The 25,292-nt window shown below is 48.3% G+C and overlaps 1 protein-coding gene across 1 annotated transcript in view; it reads left to right on the top strand.

Moving 5' to 3' along the window:
- The window catches only part of gse1 (Gse1 coiled-coil protein), a 280,494-nt gene that overhangs the window by 68,771 nt on the left and 186,431 nt on the right, over positions 1–25,292 (top strand). The window contains exon 2 of the mRNA XM_034295844.1: positions 13,827–13,989. Within this exon, the coding sequence (XP_034151735.1) occupies positions 13,827–13,989 (163 nt within the window). The remainder of the gene's footprint in view (positions 1–13,826; positions 13,990–25,292) is intronic.

The following is a 25,292-nucleotide window of genomic DNA, read 5'->3' as shown; positions in this document are numbered from 1 at the left end:
CTGTCCGATCTGTCTCTTTATGATCTATTTATTTATATATATCTCTATCCATATTTATCCATCTATTATTTGTATATTCATCACTTCATCTATCTGCCTGCTTAAAGTCAGTTTTTTCGGCCTTTCATAAATGTGGTTAACTTGCCAATCATCTGCAGTGTTGTAACACTAGGCTTAGAGTTAAGGTATGAATGGGAAGTACAGTAAATATTGGTTATACCTAGAATGTTGTTTGTGCTCCACTCGGTTTTAACGACAGCCTCATCGACCGTCTTAACGACAGCCTCATCGATGGTCTTAACGACAGCCTCATCGATGGACTTAACGACAGCCTCATTGAGGGTCTTATCGACAGCCTCATCGATGGTCTTAACGACAGCCTCATCGAGGGTCTTATCGATGGTCTTAACGACAGCCTCATCGAGGGTCTTATCGACAGCCTCATCGACGGCCTTAACGACAGCCTCATTGATGGTCTTAACGACAGCCTCATCGACGGACTTAACGACAGCCTCATCGACGGACTTAACGACAGCCTCATCGACGGACTTAACGACAGCCTCATCGACGGACTTAACGACAGCCTCATCGACGGACTTTAACGACAGCCTCATCGATGGTCTTAATGACAGCCTCATTCGACGGACTTAACGACAGCCTCATCGACGGACTTTAACGACAGCCTCATCGATGGTCTTAATGACAGCCTCATCGACGGCCTTAACGACAGCCTCATCGACGGACTTAACGACAGCCTCATCGACCGCCTTAACGACAGCCTCATCGACCGCCTTAACGACAGCCTCTCGATGATAGGCAGTCCTCACTGCGTCTGCAATCCTTGATATGCACTTGTTCCCTTATTCAACACTCTCTTCCCTTCTAAGTTCATCATTAGTAGCATTTTTGTCGTATCTCTGAGCTTGTTACTGAATGGCTGCCCTGACCACATGTACAACAATTCAGTATGTTGTTAGGTACATCTGGCCTTTATAAATATTGAATCTTTCTCTCTGTGAATACTAGAATCTTCACAGAATTTTACTTCAGATACAACATTTCCAGTGTCTTTGCCATTGTTACAAACAAGCAAGGGTTACAGTTTTTCAAATGAATGCTGAGATTAATTAATTCAGATAGTTTACATTCTACAGCACAGATTATCTAGCAACTCTTAAGTGTCATTTGGATAAGAATATGCACCCATTTCTGGGGGATAAAGCTATTCTGAGAGCAGTTCTGGCTGTCTCTCTGTTCTATTAGAATGGACATGTGTTTTAACGGCATACTTAGAGAATGTTCTCTCTCCTTGGTGTTCCAGGAAAGATGTATTGTTGAAAACTGGACCCAGGATTATGCTGTTGAGATGATGGGAGTTTCTTTCATGGTGTCACAGAGGTGTATTTGATTTTTACTATCTGTGCCTCCCTGTTTTCTCTTCATTCCTAGATCACCCCTCTTTCACCTCTTCCCTTCTCTCCTCAGAAGCCCCACATGTGACATGAAAGACAAAGCCTAAAGATGGTTGTGAATTCATTCTTATTTTAGCGTAATACCACACCCAACCAGCAGAGTGCACATGCAGACCCCTGACTGTGGGGTTGAGATACAGTAGTCATGCCTGACATCCTTGGTCCTAGAGCCATACTGTGTGTGGAGGAGCAGCAGTTAGTGTTGGTATGTTGGGGTTTTGTGTGTGTGTGTGTGTGTGTGTCTTTCTATATGTTTGTATATGATCCAGGTCTATGAGTACAAAGTCCCCAGAAAGATAATAAACCCCAAAACATTTCTGCAAAGATTTATATTTATAATTCCATTTAGCTGCCGTTTAGATTTAGGGTAAAAGGTTTTGGTATCACCAGTTAGGTTTTGGCATTACACTGGGTTAAAGGTTAGGGTATTAAGGTTTTGGTGAGGTTAGAGATAAGGGATAGGCAACATGGATTTCTGTGTGGAGTTTTGTTCTCTGGTCCTCACAACCAGTGCCGGCCCTAGCACAAAATTCGATTTGGGGCCCCCTAGTGGCCCGGGTCTCACTAGCAGTGAGCAGCTCACTGGCAGTCAGGGGCCCTAAGCGGCCACTTATGTTCTCACATGTGCTCATAACGACAGATAAAGAAATGTTCATACGAGTGTGTGTGTCTGTGTAACTTCAGTATAATACTTAAAGGGGCCCTATGTAAGATTTTTACTGTACAACATGTAAGCTAATCTTTAAAAAAAAAAAAAAAAAAAATATTGTTAGTGCCTGAAACTTTCCGTTTTGAAATGTTCATGCCTCTCCATCTATCAGCTTTCCTTGACTTGTTATCTCATACAAGCTTTAAACGCTCACAGCACTATCCCCCACCCTAAACCACCCTGGACTAGCTAATACTATTCCGGTCTCGTTCGTTTACTGTTAAATTCAGTCTTGTAAACTTTAAGCAGGATTTTACACTCTGCCCCTTTAAAGCTGAAGGACATAACTTTCAAAAAAAAAAGTATTTCCGCCTCATTTTCACTGGTGTGACATCAGTTCATTCTTAAGTAACCACTTGCTTATTTTTTCCTGCCTCAGCTCCTTGTTTGATATGTCAAACGCATCACTTCCTGTGCGGAGGATAACATTTACCGCCACTGCAAGAGCCGACCACTTTTTTCCTTCGGAGCAGGACACAGTATACAGAGTTTATTTTTTTCATCGTATATGGTAGGAATTCATCCACGATCCAGATTAATAGAATAGCCATGTGTTAATGCAAAGAACTGCGTACTTCAACTTTAAGAAAAGCATTTAGAAAAAACAATAGCCATACCGAAACTATCATTGTTTAATAAAAAATTAAAATAAATTTTGCGAGTGATTTCTTCCATATGCTGCCAATCGATGGTGAATGTCAGACATAGACTGGCTGACGTGATCCACGTGAGTCACAATCCAGGGAGAGATGTAAATCCCTATCCTGACAGGAGCCTATCGGAACGGCAATATTTGCTCAGAAAATGCAAGCATTTCGATTGGTTCTTATTTTGCTAGCAGTTTGCAAGCGCAGTGCCCCTAGATTTCTTAGTAAAACATAGATTGTGATTTGTTCCTTTTGTATTGGGGATGCCTAACCAGTGGTAGACATCACATTGAAGAATGGGGGCGCTGAAGTCAGGGGGAACTTCAGTCAAGTGTTAGCCAGGCTATGTCAAACAGGCCTAGATTGGCCATTACTATTACAAGCTTTCACCAGAGAGGAAGATGTGAAGAGATGGGATTACCACCACCCTTCTGTCTGTGGAAGATAAGCTGACCTGTATTCATGAAGGTCTATGGAGGTGATACTAATTTGACCAAATAGATTGTTAGCAATGTACTGTGTGTATTCTGGCCACCTCCACCCGTCTCCCTTCCATCTTTGAGGACTTGTGTTTGTGTGTGTCATTACTTGAATATTATGTCGATACCATAGATTCTTTTTGCTTTCATATGCTTATATGCGAGACACCTACTTATGGTTTGTTTATGTTGCGTGTGGGAAAAAAAATGCTAAATAGACTCCTGTGTAGACTCATTTGCTTAATCTTTTCCAAGGCTGGATGTTCGAGACGTACTGTGCAGCATTGTGACTGTCACTTGTGGGAACATTTTGTGATATGCATGCGCGCTGCATTGAAACTTGATACAGACCCGAAACAGAATTGTCTTCACACTTGCAAAACTCTGGGGGGCTTTAGGTAAAATGTGGCGCGTGCTTCCTCGGAAGGTGGCGTCTTGAGCCATCGATATCTACAAGTTTGCCCAACAAAATAATCAAATGTCTCAAGTGTCTTCTTTGATGCGTCTCGGAAAATGTAGCATAATGTTAACAAGCCGTTAAAGTCACTCTTCAATTTTGGGCCTCTGTGGCCTTCTTATTTGCCCCTCCCTGTAAACGGGCCGCCCCAGAGAAATTCGCACTGGCCTATCAGAACAGAATCAAGGAGTAAGTCCAATGATTGAGAATGATTGAGAAGCATCGGCAGGAATGGTGCATATGAAATTAGTCATGACTACCATTGTTTTTTCCCCCTCCAACCTTTCTGTAAAGATCCATGTTCTTCTTAAATGGACTGCCAAAGTAAAAAAAAAAAAAAGATTATGCATTTTATTTGACTTTTTTTGTCATAAAAGTAATAGTGATGAATTGTGATTTAATTTGGTATATTTTTTATTTTATGCCATTGTTATAGTGAAAGGCTAATAATATGGTTATAATACCCCTGGTCATTGGGAGGTGGTTCTTCAGATTCGTGGTGTTCACTCTTTTGATCCACACCTTTCTGGAGCAAATCCCACAATTTGGTTTCTCCAAATAATTGCTTCATTTGGTTTAAAACCAAAATGCGATCAGAGGTGTGCAGTTGTGTTCGGCTTTGGAACTACCACTAAATCCATGTTGTTAATGACTGCTCTACACAAAATGCAACCTCAAAGCAATGACAATAAAATGTTCCTGCACATGGTAACATGTCACCTCTCGCTCTGCTGCACATATTATTATAGGCTAGTTGTTTGAAACAGCTAATTCTTGAACTATTGTGTAGGCCTTCCCTAATGTTGCAAACTGTGTTTGGATGCTCAGTTGATTAATTCAGTTAATTCAATGGCTGTTAAACACGTACAAGGATGATTCTTTTTTTTAAAACGTAGGCCTAAATATGCAATGGGACAACAGATATATTGCATTTTATTGCAATTATATATGTATGGAAATTACAAATGTGTCAAAATTACACAACATTGCATTGCAAAATAATTTTGAGCTGGGTTTATACATACTGAAATTAAGAAGCAAATTACTTCCTATAAATAATCTTTGCCACTAACTTACCGCAGAGCTGTGAAACGCTGCTGCACCCCTAGGCTAGACATCCTAACTGATTGAACTGGACGTAATTGGTATTTGTTGAGACGTTTCTAACATTGGTGTGAAACTCCCTTATTCTGACTGGAAACATTTGGGAATCTAAATATTGTCCAAAAAAGTTGTCGCGATCAGGTAATTATGTAATAATTGCAACAGCCCTGGATGGATGTTAAAATGGAGAAAGTGAGTTTCCTTTCACCATATTTCTTTTTCCATTCAAATGTTATCCTCTTAAAGTCACATCAAGATTTATTTTACATTGATGGTTTTAGGGCTATGGTCCGAAAACCAAAAGGTAATAACTAAATAAACTCACTAGAATTGAATAAAACATTATTTTATCATTTGAAATTAAGAACGCTGTCTGACAATTTTGCAGTTAACAAAATAATTGTGGCCAGGATGTGTAATATTGTTTCTAACTACATCATCTAAAAGTAGAATCACTTTCATACCTCAGTTAGCTGTGAAATTCCACGTCTGATAGCGATTGGTTGTGATGACATGGGGCACATGTCGGCACATACATGGAGTAGTACACGATTTTCAGAGAACCTTTTTGATTCGACAGTGACATTTTTACAACAAATGGCCAAAACTCACAGCGTATATCTATAAAGTAATAAGAAACCAGGCATGCGTGTTGCCCTCTCGAGACTTGAATCCGGGTGGCCCACATGAAAGGCTGTGTTGTTAACCACCACACCACGGAGCTGTACTTCTGCTCTGTGTCAGTGTAGCCTCTTGTCTCTCTCCTGAAACAAATCCTCTTTTACCACTGACCACTTTATTAGTTAATTGGCCATTTGTGAAGGACATTGATACAGTTAAACTGACTAAAGTTTACCTCCAACCAAAATAGCATCTATGTATGCCGTTTGCCACTGGCCGTTTTAACAGCGTATTAGCCAGTAATAAGCTTTACCGGTATCTACTAACTTACTGGAATAGTCATAAGAATTGAGCAACTGCTAGCGAGTCTGAATTTGTGAATGACATTTATACAATAACTATCAATAAAGGTCTTTTCATCAAGTGAAAAGCCGAGAGAATCGTGGAATCTACCAGAAATAATTAATAAATGTTGTTGCTTTTAATAGATTCGAACTTAGGTCCTCCACCTGAGAGACACTGTCTTTAACCAGTACGCTACAGCATTACACGTTTCAGCAGTCACTAGACTCCATTGAGGATTGTGTTAAACAGACGTTTCTTATTAAGTTTACCTCCACAACAAATAGCTTCTATAAACTGTATTGCTTTTGCCCCTGGCCGTTTTAACAGCTTATTAGCCAGAGGCAGCATCAAGACTACTACCTTCCTAAGAATATTCATAAGAATTGAGCAATTGCTAGCGAGACGGAAGAACTTTTCCATGCCATATAACCGTATACAGTTTCAGTTAAGTCTTACTATTACGTAACTACTGTATGTTAAGCCAGCAAATGTGTCTGTCTATCCTGACCCAAAACACATGTACGGATGCATACTTCGAAAATCCACCAGAAACAGTCGCAATATAACCGTAAACTGTTTTATTTTAGGCTTACGATAATGTAGATACTGAAGGTTTTAGCCAGCAAAGTTTTCGTCTATACAGAATAATACTCAATGTGTACTTCGCTTTGCCTGCGAGGAGATACGAACTTGGGACCTATAGTTTACAGGTCTGCATCTCTAACCACTACGCTATTTAACAAGGTGTAGTTGGTCGCTCGGTTTGTCGCTCACTCGCTCACTCGGTAAGAGACCTTCACTCTTCTTGGCTCTGCAGAAATGTAAAAAATTGTCAAATTGGAAAACTGACTTGAGCTAAAGTAAAAATATCAAAGAATCATCTGAAAAAGAAATTGTCAATCTTGGCTGAGAGACAAAACAGTCAGCTTATTTTGCTCTGACAGCAGGGCCGAGCAGGAAATGGTCAATCGATAGCACTTACCCTCTTCCTGTCAAACTTCCGTGAAGGCTTTATATATGACACACACAGTAGAGCAGAGCATTAACAACCAACCGTCCATGTGTGTATTCTCAGTCATAGAGGGAGAGTCCGAATCTGTTAAACGTTGAATCTATTGTCAAACATGATGGAAGGGAGACATTTGGGTAGTAAAGATGAAGAGAGAGAGGCAGAGAGAACATAAAGGACAAAACATTCTCCTCCCTGGTTCATATATTCTCATTATTTCTCATTAGAAGGAACTCAGAGGAGGAAAGACAGTCTCTTTTACTCTCCTCCCATGGTCTCCTCCATCCCCCAGCAGTGTGTCCTTCTGGGTGTAGGAAGTGTTGACTCTAGATATGGTACACTACAGTGTTTTCTCCTACTGGCTCATTCCGTTCTATGATTGGCTCACTACCTCACCCCCAGGCTGCCCCAGGACCTGTGACTGGGCCCAGAGCATCCCTATGGCCTGACATGGGGAAGCAGGGAGGACAACACAGGGTGGGTGTGTGTGTGTGTGTGTGTGTGTGTGTGTGTGTGGGTGTGTGTGTGTGTGTGTGTGTGTGGTAGAGACTGTGTAAGGGTCTAATGTGAGCCCCAGGCTTGGACAGGGCTGCTGCAGTGTCCACTCAAGCAGAAAAAGAAGACATTGGAGCTAGAAGTAGAGGAAAGAGTATCAGACAGAGGGAGGGGGTGGGGTGTATGAGAGAGGAAGGAGTAGAAAGAGTAAAAGGAGAGGGGGAAGATGGGATGGAGAGGACTTGGTCCTTGTACCAGCACTGCTTTAGTAGGAAGTCATCCTGTGACAATCAGTCTGCATGATTAGTCAGCCGCTCTCTCTTTCTGACTTCCTCTCTCTTTCTCTCGCTCTTTCCCTCTGTCATTCCTATCCCTTTCTTCCTCTCTCTCCCGGTCTTTCTCATTCCTTATTTCCTCTCTTTCTCCGTCTTTCTCACTTTACACTCCTTTCATCACACTGTCAGTTGCATTAACTAGACACTAACTAGCGACAACACCAGCAACATTGTTTTGACACAGACACAGGCTGTGCAGCAACTAAAGAAAAAAACTTGACGTCCAAATTCTCGAAGGATGTAAACTTCTAATCTCTTAGCGTTGGACAGGATAGTCCTGTTAACCTCAGGGGCTCTAAAACAGGCCAAGAATATAAGTCTTTTGCAGCTGCATTATGGAGTGAATTGGGAAAACAACTGCTCTCGACCACTCAAGGCTGGGCTACCCAAAGCCCCTGGAAATGTCAGAATCATTAGAGAAAATGTCAGTAGAGCTGAACTGATCCACCAGATACAGCTGAACTCTGAGGGGAGATGTCATGAAGACCTGTGGGCAAATACAACTTAATCTGGCCTTCCTCAATGTGGAGACTCTTTATCTATAGCCAGTACACTTGGGGGGGGGGGGGGGGGGGGTTAGTACTACCAAACACATAAGGTTAAGGGTTAAGAAACACATAGAGGGGGTGTTATTACTGCCAAACACAAAAGAGGGGGAATTAGTGCTACCGAAACACATTGAGGAGGGAGTAAGTACTACCAAACACGTAGAGGAGGGAGTTAGTACTACCAAACACAGTGGTGGGGGTTAAGACTACTAAACACGTAGAGGGGGGAGTTAGTACTACCAAACACAGTGGTAGGGGTTAAGACTACTAAACACGTAGAAGGGGGAGTTAGTACTACCAAACACAGTGGTGGGGGTTAAGACTACTAAACATGTAGAGGGGGGAGTTGGTACCACCAAACACAGTGTTGGGGGTTAAGACTACTAAGCACATAGAGGGGGGAGTTAGTACTACCAAACACAGTGGTGGGGGTTAAGACTACTAAACACGTAGAGGGGGGAGTTAGTACTACCAAACACAGTGGTGGAGTTAGTACTGCCAAACACATAGAAGAGAGAGTTAGTGTGTATGTAACTATATAAAGGTTATATTCAAGCTATATGGCATTACCAATCATAAATAACATTTATATGGCTTTGCAACATATGATATTCCATTTTTAGAAAAAACTACATTTGTTGGTGCCTGTAGTTGATAGCCACCTGAGAATGTATGTTCAAGTTGCGTCATTTTGTGATGATATTGACCTTTCTGCACATACACTCAGTAAACTATCAACATTCAAGTCTGTATGTCTGATCTGTCTGTCACATTTATAGAAGATTGGGTATACACACACACATATACATATTTCCTTATGTTGTGTCTTATGCGTGCAGTTGCTAACGAATCTGTCCAATTATTCTGATATTGACTTATGTCTGCATGACGAAATAGCCTGTCTTTAAATGGCCATAGGTCAGGTCTCAGGGCAGTGTGTGTGTGTGTGTGTGACCCACTGGGAGTTGTAATGACACCATGGGGTCGTGTGGTGGAGAGTGGGGGTGGATCAATAGGGTCTGTCTTAGCTCCTCCAATCATTACACCATCTGAACAGATTTCTTGCCTGTCAACGCTTTAATGTCACAGTAGTGAGAGCATGTCAGACCTACACACACACACGCATGCACGCGGACACACACACTAGCACAGACTCCCTCCTCCCCTACCATGCAAATCCCCTGCGGACTGTGTTTATCATATCAGTGTTAGAATCAGAACTCGGTTGCTAATGCCTTGTGATCCTTTGAGGCCATGCTCCTGTTGCTGTGATCGGCTGGCTGGCCTGTTCTGTGTCCAGCCTTGGCAGTAATTAGCTTCATCTCCTCCTCCAATTAGAGGACCTGACTTTCGACTCCAAAACAAGCCTGACTTGGCAGACATGGAGTAGGATATATTGCCTACTCTCAGCCATGTTGGCCTACTTTTAGCAGTTCCATGTGACTGCATACATTTGGGTTATTTAAAAAAAAAAAAATGTATGTGCTATTTACAGTTCCTGATTCTGTTGAAGTGTGTATTTTAAAGTAGTCTTATAAGAAGAAGAAGACAGACAAAACCACAGCTGTTGGTTTGGCTAAATCATTGAAATTCCTTGAGACCATCGGCTTCCTCTCAGGATGATCATCTTCATCTAGGGACCATCGGCTTCCTCTCAGGATGATCATCTTCATCTAGGGACCATCGGTCTTCTCTCAGGATGATCATCTTCATCTAGGGACCATTGGCTTCTTTTAGGGACGATCATCTTCATCTAGGGACCATCAGCTTCCTCTCAGGACGATCATCTTCATCTAGGGACGATCAGCTTCCTCTCAGGACGATCATCTTCATCTCAGGACCATCGGCTTCTTTTAGGGATGATCATCTTCATCTAGGGACCATCGGCTTCTTCTTGGGATGATCATCTTCATCTAGGGACCCTCATCTTCATCTAGGGACCATTATCTTCATCTAGGGACCCTCATCTTCATCGAGGGACCATATCTTCCACAATCTAAGATGGGAGGACAGGGAGGCATGGGCATGTGGAGGGCAGAGGAAGGGCAGTTTTTGGGCAGGTGGGGCAGGCAGGGGGCAGTTGGAGGACTGGTGGATCACAGGTGGAGGGCAAATGTTCCAGTAGAGATCAATCATGGCAAACATTTCCATCACCAGAAAGGTTTCTTTCCACGTGGACCACAGGAACCAGCAATCTGTCCTAGAGAAACCTGCAAGACTATGCTCAAAACATCACCTTAAATTGTCAACTGTTATTTTTAAAACTGCTGCACTTTACTGAACCCAGAACTGCTTTCCTCTCTTTGCATCGGCATAGATGCACATACTACAACTGTCAACTGTCAAATGAATATGTACAGTGGGATTTACTCAGCACTCATATCCCATGACCTTATAGGCTAATCATGTCAACATTTATTATGTCAACTTAGGTTTTGTGTTTCCTGTCGCTATATTTTCTCTACAAACAGCACTATTACACCAGTATAAGTATGGGTATGCGTAAACATAAACGTAAGGAATAAATGTGAATCTGATTGTGATATTTTCCAACCTTCAGTCCCAGTAGTGTAATTGGACGTATGATGTGGTAATTCCACTGATATCCTTAACACCTGCCAGATATACTGGAATTGCAATAATTAGTGACTCACCTTGTCCTTTTTGGCAAATGTGTCTAGAGGTGTCTGTTCTAGAAGATAGGAACAGCCAAAACAGGCCTACTGAACATGTCCTCCCTCACCTCTACTGGAGTTCTGAGAAAGGGCTTTTCAAACTGTTGTTTGGAGAGCTGGGGGGCAGGGTGCTCTGACTCATTTATAAGTATTAAGGGGTTAGTGTGTTCTGACTCAGGGGTATGTTTTAAGGGTTAGTGTGTTCTGACTCAGGAGTAAGTATTAAGGGTTAGTGTGCTCTGACTCAGGGGTAAGTATTAAGGGTTAGTGTGCTCTGACTCAGGGGTAAGTATTAAGGGTTAGTGTGCTCTGACTCAGGGGTGAGTATTAAGGGTTAGTGTGCTCTGACTCAGGTAAGTATTAAGGGTTAGTGTGCTCTGACTCGGGTTAGTATTAAGGGTTAGTGTGTTCTGACTCAGGGGTTAGTATTAAGGGTTAGTGTGTTCTGACTCAGGGGTTAGTATTAAGGGTTAGTGTGTTCTGACTCAGGTTAGTATTAAGGGTTATTGTGTTCTGACTCGGGTTAGTATTAAGGGTTAGTGTGTTCTGACTCGGGTTAGTATTAAGGGTTAGTGTGCTCTGACTCGGGTAAGTATTAAGGGTTAGTGTGCTCTGACTCGGGTTAGTATTAAGGGTTAGTGTGTTCTGACTCAGGGGTTAGTATTAAGGGTTAGTGTGTTCTGACTCAGGGGTTAGTATTAAGGGTTAGTGTGTTCTGACTCAGGGGTTAGTATTAAGGGTTAGTGTGTTCTGACTCAGGTTAGTATTAAGGGTTATTGTGTTCTGACTCGGGTTAGTATTAAGGGTTAGTGTGTTCTGACTCGGGTTAGTATTAAGGGTTAGTGTGCTCTGACTCAGGGGTAAGTATTAAGGGCTATGCTCAAAGCACAAACACTGACTCCAACTTTTGGTTAATGGCCCACAATGCTATTACTACTTGGTTATCTACCAGCCCACACTTTGACATGCAAGTCAAAGTGTGTTTTTTGGTGTAGGTGCTCCAGTGTTTTGTGTGGCAGGAACATGTGCAGGCTTTGACAACAGAAAATATGGAAAAGAAGCAAGTAAAATGATAATTATGATACTATAGGCAGGGGTTTAGACACACACCTCAGAAGAACAGTGTAGATTATTCTCTCCATTGTAGCTTGAGAATAGGTAGTATGCAGGCTATTTTGTTAGTGTGAATAATGATGCCGTTTACATTGAGGCTGCTGCCAGACCAGAAGAAGGCCAGATGGGTGAGGTTAGAGGAGGGAGGGACAGGGGTGGAGGAGGGACAGGGGTGGAGGAGGGACAGGGGTGGAGGAGGGACAGGGGTGGAGGTGGAGCTTCAAATGGGAACTTCCAAGGAAACAATTTGCTAAGAGCAGCAGGTGCTTTTATTTTTGTCAAACAGCCAAGATGTGTCTTTTTAAAGAGAGGAAATGTTGGTATTGCTTTGTGAGTGTGAGTGTTTAAGACTGTGCGTGTGTGTGCACGTGTGCATTTGTGTGTGTGTGTGTGTGCACTGTGACTGTTTGTGTGTGCGTGCGTGTGCGCGTGTGTGCATTGCAGCAACATCCCTGGTTGAGCTACCATGGGTGTACATGTATTGTCTTCCTTCTTCGACAAAGTAATGCACACAAACACACACACACACAATTCCTCCCTGACTTGTCAGGAGAAGTCATTAGTAGCCTATCTGGTGTATTTTTAGTATATCTTATTGTGAGGGGGTGTTTAAGAGAACAGCAGAGTAGAGACAGTCTGCAAGCCCTACCTTACTACATCTCCCTGTCTGTTTGCATCTTCCTGTCTGTCTCTCTCTCTCTATCTACCGGTCTGTCTCTTTGTCTGTCTGTCTGTCTGTCTGTCTGTCTGCAGATGAGGTCTATGTTTATTTCATAAGGCTCTGTGACCAGTGCTATTTTTTTTTTCTGGAGATGCATGTCACTGTCCCTGCCTGTCTGTCTGCCTGTCTGTCTGCCTGTCTGTCTGTCTGTCTGTCTTCCACCCATCACAGCCTCTTTTAAGTCCTCTTCCCATCTCCCCTCCTCTCATCTCCTCTTCTCCTCCTCCTCTTGTCTGACAGCTTCTCTCTGTTCTTCCCTCTTCTTTTCATGGTCAGCTTCGCCACTCTGCCTTTGAATGCTCATCCCTTGCTCTGTCTCGAAAGAGGAGAGGAAGGAGTGCGGAGCGCATCTTAAAAGACCTGAGCTGTCTCTATCTTTCTCGTTCTTCATCTCTGCCTTTCTCCTTCTCTCCTTCTGTCTTTGTCTCTGTCTAGGCTCTGTCACTTCAGTAAGGAATATGTCTTTAATACCCAGTGCTGGATTGCCTCCAGTTGGCTTTTTATAGCTGTTTATATCAAAGCTGTGACAGCTGCTGAAATGGTCCCCTGGAAGACAAGATACCTTAGTCATTAATGGTGCTATTATAGACACACCCCTTACACACATACATATGCATTCATATAAATACTGTACATACACTAACATGACCTTATTATAGACACCCCCCCTTACACACATACTTATACAGTCATATAAATACTGTACATAGACTAATATAAACCCGAATCTCTATTTAACCCTAACCTCAAAAATATAACCTTAAGCATTAACCTAACCCTACAACTTTGTAACTTTTTCCTTAAATCTAACACTTAACCTACAGTAAATAAAAGCATGTTCGCACACACACACACACAAATACTAACACACTAACACAAATAGATAAACTCCCTGGGAGACAAGACATCTGGGTTGGTAATGCCACTACCCAGAAGATAATGGAGTGCTGTCGGGGTCTTAGAACATACCAAAGTGGAAAGCACTCAGCAGCTTGCTGAAACTAGGACAGTTGATGCTAAAAGAAGAAAAGTAATTGATTGATCCTGTTTTTGGAATAACATTGATTGTTAATGTAATCATCTTTATCTCTTCCAGACATCCAGCGTGGTGGAGGGCGTTGCCATAGGCAGTAAGGAGGCAGAGACTGATATATATACTTCAGCTGTAAGCCAATCACAATCTATAGAACCTGGATTTGGTCCCACCCCTTCTCTACCCCAGACCTTGGAGCCAGAGAGAGGAGACTGCCCATCTTTCAGTGAGTACCCTAACCCATGACCCATGACCTCTAACCCTGGCTCCTTGCTCTCTGTACCCACAGATAATAACATGGTGTGTCAGTTTTATTGCTGCCTGCACCAATTCTTTCATTATCTTTTGAGTTGCTTTCTTCCTCTATCCTCCTCTTTGTGTTCTTCCTTTCTGCTAAACATGTCGGTCCACCCTGACTATCCTGTTGCTGGTATTTTAAACATGTCGGTCCACCCTGACTATCCTGTTGCTGGTATTTTAAACGTGTTGGTCCACCCTGACTATCCTGTTGCTGGTATTTTAAACATGTCGGTCCACCCTGACTATCCTGTTGCTGGTATTTTAAACATGTCGGTCCACCCTGACTATCCTGTTGCTGGTATTTTAAACGTGTTGGTCCACCCTGACTATCCTGTTGCTGGTATTTTAAACATGTCGGTCCACCCTGACTATCCTGTTGCTGGTATTTTAAACATGTCGGTCCACCCTGACTATCCTGTTGCTGGTATTTTAAACATGTCGGTCCACCCTGACTATCCTGTTGCTGGTATTTTAAACATGTCGGTCCACCCTGACTATCCTGTTGCTGGTATTTTAAACATGTCGGTCCACCCTGACTATCCTGTTGCTGGTATTTTAAACATGTCGGTCCACCCTGACTATCCTGTTGCTGGTATTTTAAACATGTCGGTCCACCCTGACTATCCTGTTGCTGGTATTTTAAACGTGTTGGTCCACCCTGACTATCCTGTTGCTGGTATTTTAAACATGTCGGTCCACCCTGACTATCCTGTTGCTGGTATTTTAAACGTGTTGGTCCACCCTGACTATCCTGTTGCTGGTATTTTAAACGTGTCGGTCCACCCTGACTATCCTGTTGCTGGTATTTTAAACATGTCGGTCCACCCTGACTATCCTGTTGCTGGTATTTTAAACATGTCGGTCCACCCTGACTATCCTGTTGCTGGTATTTTAAACATGTCGGTCCACCCTGACTATCCTGTTGCTGGTATTTTAAACATGTCGGTCCACCCTGACTATCCTGTTGCTGGTATTTTAAACATGTCGGTCCACCCTGACTATCCTGTTGCTGGTATTTTAAACCTGTCGGTCCACCCTGACTATCCTGTTGCTGGTATTTTAAACATGTCGGTCCACCCTGACTATCCTGTTGCTGGTATTTTAAACATGTCGGTCCACCCTGACTATCCTGTTGCTGGTATTTTAAACGTGTTGGTCCACCCTGACTATCCTGTTGCTGGTATTTTAAACATGTTGGTCCACCCTGACTATCCTGTTGCTGGTATTTTTGTCACGGTTGTGGGATGAAGAGGACACAGGCGCAGAGTAGAGGTAGGTAAGGTAATCCATTTAATACAAAATAAAGAATGCAGGACTCCAACAAAACAAAAAGCAGCAACCAGTGACGTGGGTATTCCTTACACAGGATAAACAAAACCAAAATGAACCACGCCTTGGGGCCTACAAACTAAACTTAAATAGGGTCCCCAATTGGAGGCAATGACTAACACCTGCCTCCAATTGGGGAAACCAAAAAAAGGAGTAGAGGTGGCTAAAGGCCACCTCCTGTCCTGTCCTGGCTATGCCCCGAGCCCAGCGCAGAGATGGCTAGGGGCACAGCCAGGACGTGACAGTACCCCCCCCAAAGGCGCGGGCTCCCGACCGCAAGACCGGGACGACCACACCCGGACCGGCGGAGGCTCAGCGCCCGGAGCCGCCGGCACAGGCCGGGGAGGCGGAGCCGCAGGGACAGGCCAGGGAGGCAGAGGGTCAGGAGACGGGAGAGCCGGCGGAGGGACAGGAACCGGCAGGAGAGCCGGCGGCGGGTCGACAGCCGGCGGAGAAGCAGGAGCCGGGGGAACCGGCGGAGGGTCGACAGCCGGCGGAGGAGCAGGAGCCGGGAGAGCCGGCGGAGGAGCAGGAGATGGGGAAACCGGCGGAGGGTCAGGAGCCGGCGGAAGAGCCGGCGGAGGAGTAGGAGCCGGCGGAGGCGGCGGAGGGTCCGGAGCCGGTGGGAGAGCCGGCGGAGGAGTAGGAGACGGGGGAGCCGGCGGGGGAATAGGAGCCGGCGGAGGAGCAGGAGCCGGGGGAGGCGGCGGAGGGTCCAGAGCCGGCGGAAGAGCCGGCGGAGGAGCAGGAGATGGGGAAACCGGCGGAGGGTCAGGAGCCGGCGGAAGAGCCGGCGGAGGAGTAGGAGCCGGCGGAGGAGCAGGAGACGGGGGAGCCGGAGGGGGAATAGGAGCCGGTGGAGGAGCAGGAGCCGGGGGAGCCGGCGGAGGGTCCGGAGCCGGCGGAAGAGCCGGCGGAGGAGTAGGAGCCGGGGGAGCCGGCGGAGGAATAGGAGACGGGGAAACCGGTGGAGGGTCAGGAGCCGGCGGAAGAGCCGGCGGAGGAGTAGGAGCCGGCGGAGGAGCAGGAGCCGGTGGAGGAGCAGGAGCCGGGGGAGCCGGCGGATGGTCCGGAGCCGGCGGAAGGGCCGGCGGTGGGTCCGGAGCCGGCGGAAGAGTCGGCGGAAGAGCCGGCGGAGGGTCCGGAGCCGGCGGAAGAGCCGGCGGAGGAGTAGGAGCCGGGGGAGCTGGCGGAGGAATAGGAGCAGGCAGAGGAATAGGAGACGGGGGAGCCGGCGGGGGAATAGGAGCCGGTGGAGGAGCAGGAGCCGGGGAAGCCGGCGGAGGGTCCGGAGCCGGCGGGAGAGCCGGCGGAGGAGTAGGAGCCGGGGGAGCCGGCGGAGGAATAGGAGCCGGCAGAGGAATAGGAGACGGGGGAGCCGGCGGAGGAATAGGAGCCGGCGGCAGGTCGGCAGCCGGCGGAGGAGCAGGAGCCGGGGGAGCCGGCGGAGGGTCCGGAGCCGGCGGAAGAGCCGGCGGAGGAGTAGGAGCCGGGGGAGCCGGCGGAGGCATAGGAGACAGGGGAGCCGGCGGAGGAATAGGAGCCGGCAGCAGGTCGGCAGCCGGCGGAGGAGCAGGAGCCGGGGGAGCCGGCGGAGGGTTGACGGCCGGCGGGGGAGCAGGAGCCGGCGGAGGAGCAGGAGACGGGGGAGCCGGCGGGGGAATAGGAGCCGGTGGAGGAGCAGGAGCCGGGGGAGCCGGCGGAGGGTCAGAACCCTGTGGGAGAGCCGGCGAAGGAGCCGGAGACAGGGAAGCCGGCGGAGGGTCAGGGAGAGCCGGCGGAGGTTCAGGGAGAGCCGGGACAGGCGAGGGCGCCGCTGAGGCCGGGACAGGCGAGGGCGCCGCTGAGGCCGGGACAGGCGAGGGCGCCGCTGAGGCCGGGACAGGCGAGGGCGCCGTAGGACGATGCGGGGGCTCCTGGGCAGGTGAAGGCGCTGCGGGACAAGGCGGCCAGTCCACCGCGGGCTCGGGCGGCGGCCAGTCATCCGCGGCCTCGTGCGGCGGCGGCCAGTCATCCGTGGCCTCGGGCGGCCAGTCAACCGCTGGCTCGGGCGGCGGCGGCCAGTCATCCACGGCCCCGGGCGGCGGCGACCAGTCTTCCGCTGGCTCGGGCGGCGGCGGCCAGTCATCCGCGGGCCCGGGCGGCGGCGGCCAGTCATCCGCGGACCCGGGCGGCGGCGGCCAGTCATCCGCGGGCCCGGGCGGCGGCGGCCAGTCATCCGCGGGCCCAGGCGGCGGCGGCCAGTCATCCGCGGGCCCGGGCGGCGGCCAGTCCACGGCGGGTCCTGGCGGCGGCGAAAACAGGGCAGCGGGAGGAGCTGGCGGCTGAGGCCACTGGGCAGCGGGTGGAGCTGGCGGCTGAGGCCACTGGGCAGCGGGTGGAGCTGGCGGCTGAGGCCACTGGGCAGCGGGTGGAGCTGGCGGCTGAGGCCACTGGGCAGCGGGAGGAGCTGGCGGCTGAGGCCACTGGGCAGCGGGAGGAGCTGGCGGCTGAGGCCACTGGGCAGCGGGTGGAGCTGGCGGCTGAGGCCACTGGGCAGCGGGTGGAGCTGGCGGCGGAGGCCACTGGGCAGCGGGAGGAGCTGGCGGCGGAGGCCACTGGGCAGCGGGAGGAGCTGGCGGCTGCGGCCACTGGGCAGCGGGAGGAGCTGGCGGCTGAGGCCACTGGGCAGCGGGAGGAGCTGGCGGCTGAGGCCACTGGGCAGCGGGAGGAGCTGGCGGCTGCGGCCACTGGGCAGCAGGGGGCGCTGGCGGCGCTGGCTGCGGCTCCCAGGCAGCGGGGGACGCTGGCTGCAGCTCCCAAGCAGCGGGGGGCGCTGGCTGCGGCTCCCAAGCAGCAGGGGTTGCTGGCGGCGCTGGCTGCGGCTCCCAGGGAGCGGGGAGCGCTGGCTGCGGCTCCCGGGCAGCAGGGGGCGCTGGCTGCGGCTCCCAGGGAGCGGGGGGCGCTGGCTGCGGCTCCCAGGCAGCGGGGGGCGCTGGCGGCGCTGGCTGCGGCTCCCAGGGAGCGGGGAGCGCTGGCTGCGGCTCCCGGGCAGCGGGGGGCGCAGGCTGCGGCTTCCGGGCAGCGGGGGGCGCAGGCTGCGGCTTCCGGGCAGCAGGGGGCACTGGCGGCGCTGGCTGCGGCTCCCAGGCAGCGGGGGGCGCTGGCTGCGGCTCCCGGGCAGCAGGGGGCGCTGGCGGCGCTGGCTGCGGCTCCCAGGCAGCGGGGGACGCTGGCTGCAGCTCCCAAGCAGCGGGGGGCGCTGGCTGCGGCTCCCAAGCAGCAGGGGGTGCTGGCGGCGCTGGCTGCGGCTCCCAGGGAGCGGGGAGCGCTGGCTGCGGCTCCCGGGCAGCAGGGGGCGCTGGCTGCGGCTCCCAGGCAGCGGGGGGCGCTGGCTGCGGCTCCCAGGCAGCGGGGGGCGCTGGCGGCGCTGGCTGCGGCTCCCAGGGAGCGGGGAGCGCTGGCTGCGGCTCCCGGGCAGCGGGGGGCGCAGGCTGCGGCTTCCGGGCAGCGGGGGGCGCAGGCTGCGGCTTCCGGGCAGCGGGGGGCGCAGGCTGCGGCTTCCGGGCAGCGGGGGGCGCAGGCTGCGGCTTCCGGGCAGCGGGGGGCGCTGGCTGCGGCTCCCGGGCAGTGTGGGGCGCTGGCGGCGCCGGCTGCGGCTCCCGGGCAGCAGGGGGCGCTGGCGGCGAGAACCGGTACGGCGGGTCCCGATAGCCCCACCAGTCCTCACATCTCCCAACATCAGGGAAAGCCCTCATAGGCCCCCCCGGCGTTGTTGCCCGACGCCTAGGAGCTGGCACCGGGCAGGGCTGGGGCACCTGGACTACCCCACACGTGAGCACGGGTGGCACGGCCGCGTCCTTCCATTCCGCCTGCCCCCACAGCACCCCGCCAAGAAATTCTTGGGGCGGACACACGGAGGTTTGCTTACGTCGCCTCCGTCGACGTCTCCTCCGGGGTGGATGCTGTGGAGGCCCGGTGTGCCGCAGAGGACAGTAGGGGTTCTCCTCCTCCTCGGTGTCGCTGTCCGGCCAACCGAGGAGTTCCCCTACCGTCCATTTCTGCTGTGTCTCTTGGTGGTGGTTCATTCTGTCACGGTTGTGGGATGAAGAGGACACAGGCGCAGAGTAGAGGTAGGTAAGGTAATCCATTTAATACAAAATAAAGAATGCAGGACTCCAACAAAACAAAAAGCAGCAACCAGTGACGTGGGTATTCCTTACACAGGATAAACAAAACCAAAATGAACCACGCCTTGGGGCCTACAAACTAAACTTAAATAGGGTCCCCAATTGGAGGCAATGACTAACACCTGCCTCCAATTGGGGAAACCAAAAAAAGGAGTAGAGGTGGCTAAAGGCCACCTCCTGTCCTGTCCTGGCTATGCCCCGAGCCCAGCGCAGAGATGGCTAGGGGCACAGCCAGGACGTGACAATTTTAAACATGTCGGTCCACCCTGACTATCCTGTTGCTGGTATTTTAAACGTGTTGGTCCACCCTGACTATCCTGTTGCTGGTATTTTAAACGTGTTGGTCCACCCTGACTATCCTGTTGCTGGTATTTTAAACGTGTTGGTCCACCCTGACTATCCTGTTGCTGGTATTTTAAACGTGTTGGTCCACCCTGACTATCCTGTTGCTGGTATTTTAAACGTGTTGGTCCACCCTGACTATCCTGTTGCTGGTATTTTAAACGTGTTGGTCCACCCTGACTATCCTGTTGCTGGTATTTTAAACGTGTCGGCCCACCCTGACTATCCTGTTGCTGGTATTTTAAACGTGTTGGTCCACCCTGACTATCCTGTTGCTGGTATTTTAAACATGTCGGTCCACCCTGACTATCCTGTTGCTGGTATTTTAAACGTGTTGGTCCACCCTGACTATCCTGTTGCTGGTATTTTAAACATGTCGGTCCACCCTGACTATCCTGTTGCTGGTATTTTAAACGTGTCGGTCCACCCTGACTATCCTGTTGCTGGTATTTTTATGCAGGGCCACTATGACTGTAAACAAGAAGTAGTGAGATATGCTGTGGGTTTATAGCTACTGTCTTAATAATGTGAATGGTTTCAGCAGAAGTTCCTCTTGCACTCCTGTTAAGTTTTTTTTTCTGTGTGTTTCGAATATGGGGGAGTTTAGGTTAGTGTACTTTTTGATGTCTTAGGTTTCACGAAATCTAACGAAATGGTCAAAATCTAAACCGCTCCAATGCTAAATCCTGTCTCTGTTCACGCCAGGGTCAAGTGTAACGGGGTATGTCTGTGTGTGGGGGGGTAACACCCTGACGCTATCATAAAACAAAGCAGCTGTACCCGAAGCTGCTCTGACAGAAAGTGTTCCCATCACTCAGTGGGTTCTTATCTGCACTTCCTGTTTCCTGTGTGATATAGCCTGCTGACCCTAATGTGTTGTAACACAGGAACCACATGGGTCCGATCAGCTCACTCCAGCACTGCACGGTGACACCCTGACTCTCATATAACTTCATTTACAAACAGCAGGTCATTGTGTGTGGATGTGTGTGTGTGTGTGTGTGTGTGTGTGTGTGTGTGTGCGTGCGTGCGAGAGTGAGAGAGACAGACAGTGAGAGAAAGCGAACAATAGAGGGAGAGTGGGAGAGAGGGAGAGTTGATCTACACCATTAAGAAGAACATAAAAGAACATAAAAGCCCAATTGAGATTCTGCATGCAGAAATCTGCAAAAGTGTTCCCAAAACACAATGCAAAATCCCAAATACTGCTTGCAGAGTTGGATTTGGTCTATACCCACTAATTATCAACATCCAGAAAATAGCTGTTAAATTTCATACCCACCTAAAGTGAAGCGATTCTCAAAGCCCTCATCTACAGAGAGATGAACCAAAAGAAGAGCTGTCTGGGTCGACTCGGAGCTAGGTCTCTGTTCACAAACACAAACCCAACAGAGCCCCAGGAGAGCAATACCGACCGAACAAAATCATGAAAGAACCATCAGAAAACAAATTGACACCATAGAACGTAAGGTCTCAATAGAAAACTTGAATATAAAGGTTATGTGCACATTGCCCAGAAACTGACCTGCACTTCTACATTTCCTGCCAAATGTATGACCACATCAGGCACGTATATTTCCCATAGATCATACAGAAAGCATTTGAACTATGTATACATATACTCCTGTAGACAAGGCACCATAAACATGAACTGTCAGCCGACCACGACTCTGTAAACACTGTGGGTCAGGTGAATTCAGACTCCATTCCTCTGAATAAGATTCAATCAGATGTGTTCATCGCCTGACAACTGAGGAACGAGTTGCTGGATTTTTATGGTGGTGATGAAAGGTCTATACTTTCAACATGACAACGATCGGCCAAATTGCCTCCAAAATGTCCTGGAAGGACCCTATCAGAGGCCCTGCTGTAATCCAAGAAAAAGTTGCTTCCACAATGCAATGCAGCAAATCGACCATCTTTGTGCAACAATATTTTGGAAAATAATACATTAGTTTTTCACCGAAATATTGTTTGTTAGATCTATTAAGGTGAAAAAGGCCTGACATGATTTTTCTTGAATTCAGCCCTTATACCAACACAAGTGTGTAGGCTTGTATGCTGTTGTATTATTATTGTTGCTTGAGCGTGTTTGCATTGGCAATAGAGGCAACAACCCATTCAATGAAGCACTTGGGTTGTCTCTGTGCGGTGTGTGTGTGTGTGTGTGTATGTGTGTAAGGGAGTTGGTTGTTGTGAGAGGGCTCAGAGAGAGAGGGTGAGTTAAATGACAGGAGATTCCACACTGTGAAGAGAAAGAGAAGAAATGAGGGAGAAAAAAAGGGAAATAGAGGAAATGAAGGAGATGGAGGGAATGGGACAGAAAGGGAAAAGAAAAAGAAACATGAGGGAGAGAAGAAAGGAGGGAGTGGAGAGAGACAGTGAGAGGATGGAGGCTGTACACATTGATATGAGGAGACAGGAGCACTTTCACATAAACGCATGAGCTCTGAGACCCAGCTCTCTGATGGCCTCCCCCAGGGCTCAGCCACTCTCACATTTACACACCCACACTTTTGTTTTTCTATCCTTGTGGGGGCTGGAAACCCTAGTATCTACGTTTCCTTTCTCTTTGCCATAAACCTAACTCTAACCCAAACCTTTAAGATGTGTTCTGGGATTTGTGGCAACTGGTAGTGGAAGTGGTGCTGTCGTGCCAAAGTGGGTCCCGGGTAATGGTGTTCTATGAAATGTATTTGCCGTTATGTGCCAGTATGTGCCGATATATGCCGTAATGTGACCCATGTCAAAACCACTCACTTTCAATCTTGGAATTCTATGGCTAACTGGTGATAGTGATTCTAAAAGTAACCCCAATTCTAACACTATGCCGTATGTTTTTCTTGACTCTTAACCTGCCAAAAGAAAAACAGTGGAAACCAGTGACTTTCAGTTTCACCTCCGTTTCACCTCCGTTTCACCTCCGTTTCACCTCAGTTTCACCTCCGTTTCACCTCCGTTTCACCTCAGTTTCACCTCAGTTGCTCTATGTCATCTCCATGCACACTGTCCCTCAGCTAGCCTGACACTAACACAACGTATGTTCAGAACCATTTAACAGGTCCTATGACTGGTGGTGTGCCTTGTTTTAATCAGCTTCTGTGTTTTCCGGGGTGACTGTTAATTGACGCTGACATTGGGTGGCCCCTGCCAGGTTAACTAACATACTTTGGTGGAAGAAAAGCCCTGGGAAGGTAACTTCATCCCAGAGTGATCCTCTTCAGCTAGTTAAAAGAGTATTTCAGTAACAGGCCCAATTAAAACCACTCCTGTTTCAGTGGGATGACAATGCTTAATGGATAGTTCTCTTTGTTTGTTTGTGTGTGTGTGTCTGTTTGTGTTCATCCATGCTGTGTCTTCACAGTAATCAGCATATCAAAGACACACCGACGCTTACTGGACACACACTCATCTGTAGTGACAGGCTCTTTGGCAGCTTGTTTTGGGCGTGTCAGTGTGAATTACTGCGATAGTGGTGAACAGACACAGAGAGTTCGAGGGATGAGAGAGATTCCCCTGAACATTTGCAAAACAAACTGTATGGAAATGATTATCCCATCTAGCCACCCACAAGAGACCGACTGTGGAACCAGCTGGGGAATGATAAGTAGTCTGCCTGATAGAGAGGCAGAGAGAAGGTGAGAGATGGGGAGGGGGAAAGGGGGTTGGGGGGGGTGCATTTCAATACCAGGTAATTTAGATTTTGTCCAGCTGTGTTGGAAAGCACCTAACATCCATAGACCTACAAACACATCCACTATGCACCAAACATCCATAGACCTACAAACACATCCACTATGCACCAAACATCCATAGACCTACAAACGCATCCACTAAGCACCAAACATCCATAGACCTACAAACGCATCCACTAAGCACCAAACATCCATAGACCTACAAACACATCCACTATGCATCAAACATCCATAGACCTACAAACACATCCACTATGTACCAAACATCCATAGACCTACAAACACATCCACTATGTACCAAACATCCATAGACCTACAAACACATCCACTATGTACCAAACATCCATAGACCTACAAACACATCCACTAAGCACCAAACATCCATAGACCTACAAACGCATCCACTATGTACCAAACATCCATAGACCTACAAACACATCCACTATGTACCAAACATCCATAGACCTACAAACACATCCACTAAGCACCAAACATCCATAGACCTACAAACACATCCACTATGTACCAAACATCCATAGACCTACAAACACATCCACTATGCACCAAACATCCATAGACCTACAAACACATCCACTATGCACCAAACATCCATAGACCTACAAACACATCCACTATGTACCAAACATCCATAGACCTACAAACACATCCACTATGCACCAAACATCCAGAGACCTACAAACACATCCACTATGTACCAAACATCCATAGACCTACAAACACATCCACTATGTACCAAACATCCATAGACCTATAAACACATCCACTATGCACCAAACATCTCCAGCATCGCTCCACTTGGCCCTGACTTCCCTCCACTTACCCCACTCTGGGAGGACAACAGTGGATTTCAGCGTGTTCTCAGTCATGCGTGTTCTCAGTCAAGCTCTCGCTCGATGTGACACGGCCCATTTCACCTGCTGATTCACTCTGTGTGTGTAAAACGTGACCCAAAATACACTTCCACATGAAACTAGCACATCACCACCACACTACTGCCAAAGGGCAACAGGAAAGGGAGAGAATGGGAGACAAGACCATGGATGATTCCCCTTAGCACTCTATACTGAGAAAAGAGCTACTACATTTTGGATTCACCTAACACAAGGTGATCCAGAATATTATCACCCTTAAAGCAACTGTCAAAAAGCATCAGTTAAATCCAAGCATTAGACTTTCAGTAATCAAACTCAAACTAATTAAAAACCTTTATCCAAAATGCTTACACTAACTACTGGCAAAATGAAATCAAATGTAATCAAAAACTTAGATGTTAGCACAACACCTTGTACACATCAAAGACTATAACAATAAAAGAAAGGTACTAACAATGTATAAGACTCAGTGACCATAGCCTGGCTATAGAGACAGGACTCAGTGACCATTGCCTGGCTATAGAGACAGGACTCAGTGACCATAGCCTGGCTATAGAGACAGGACTCAGTGACCATAGCCTGGCTATAGAGACAGGACTCAGTGACCATAGCCTGGCTATAGAGACAGGACTCAGTGACCATAGCCTGGCTATAGAGACAGGACTCAGTGACCATAGCCTGGCTATAGAGACAGGACTCAGTGACCATAGCCTGGCTATAGAGACAGGACTCAGTGACCATAGCCTGGCTATAGAGACAGGACTCAGTGACCATAGCCTGGCTATAGAGACAGGACTCAGT

Source organism: Esox lucius, chromosome 2 (assembly GCF_011004845.1).
Source record: "Esox lucius isolate fEsoLuc1 chromosome 2, fEsoLuc1.pri, whole genome shotgun sequence".
NCBI classification, from domain to species: Eukaryota; Metazoa; Chordata; class Actinopteri; order Esociformes; family Esocidae; genus Esox; species Esox lucius.
This window is presented reverse-complemented; position numbering and strand designations above follow the sequence as displayed.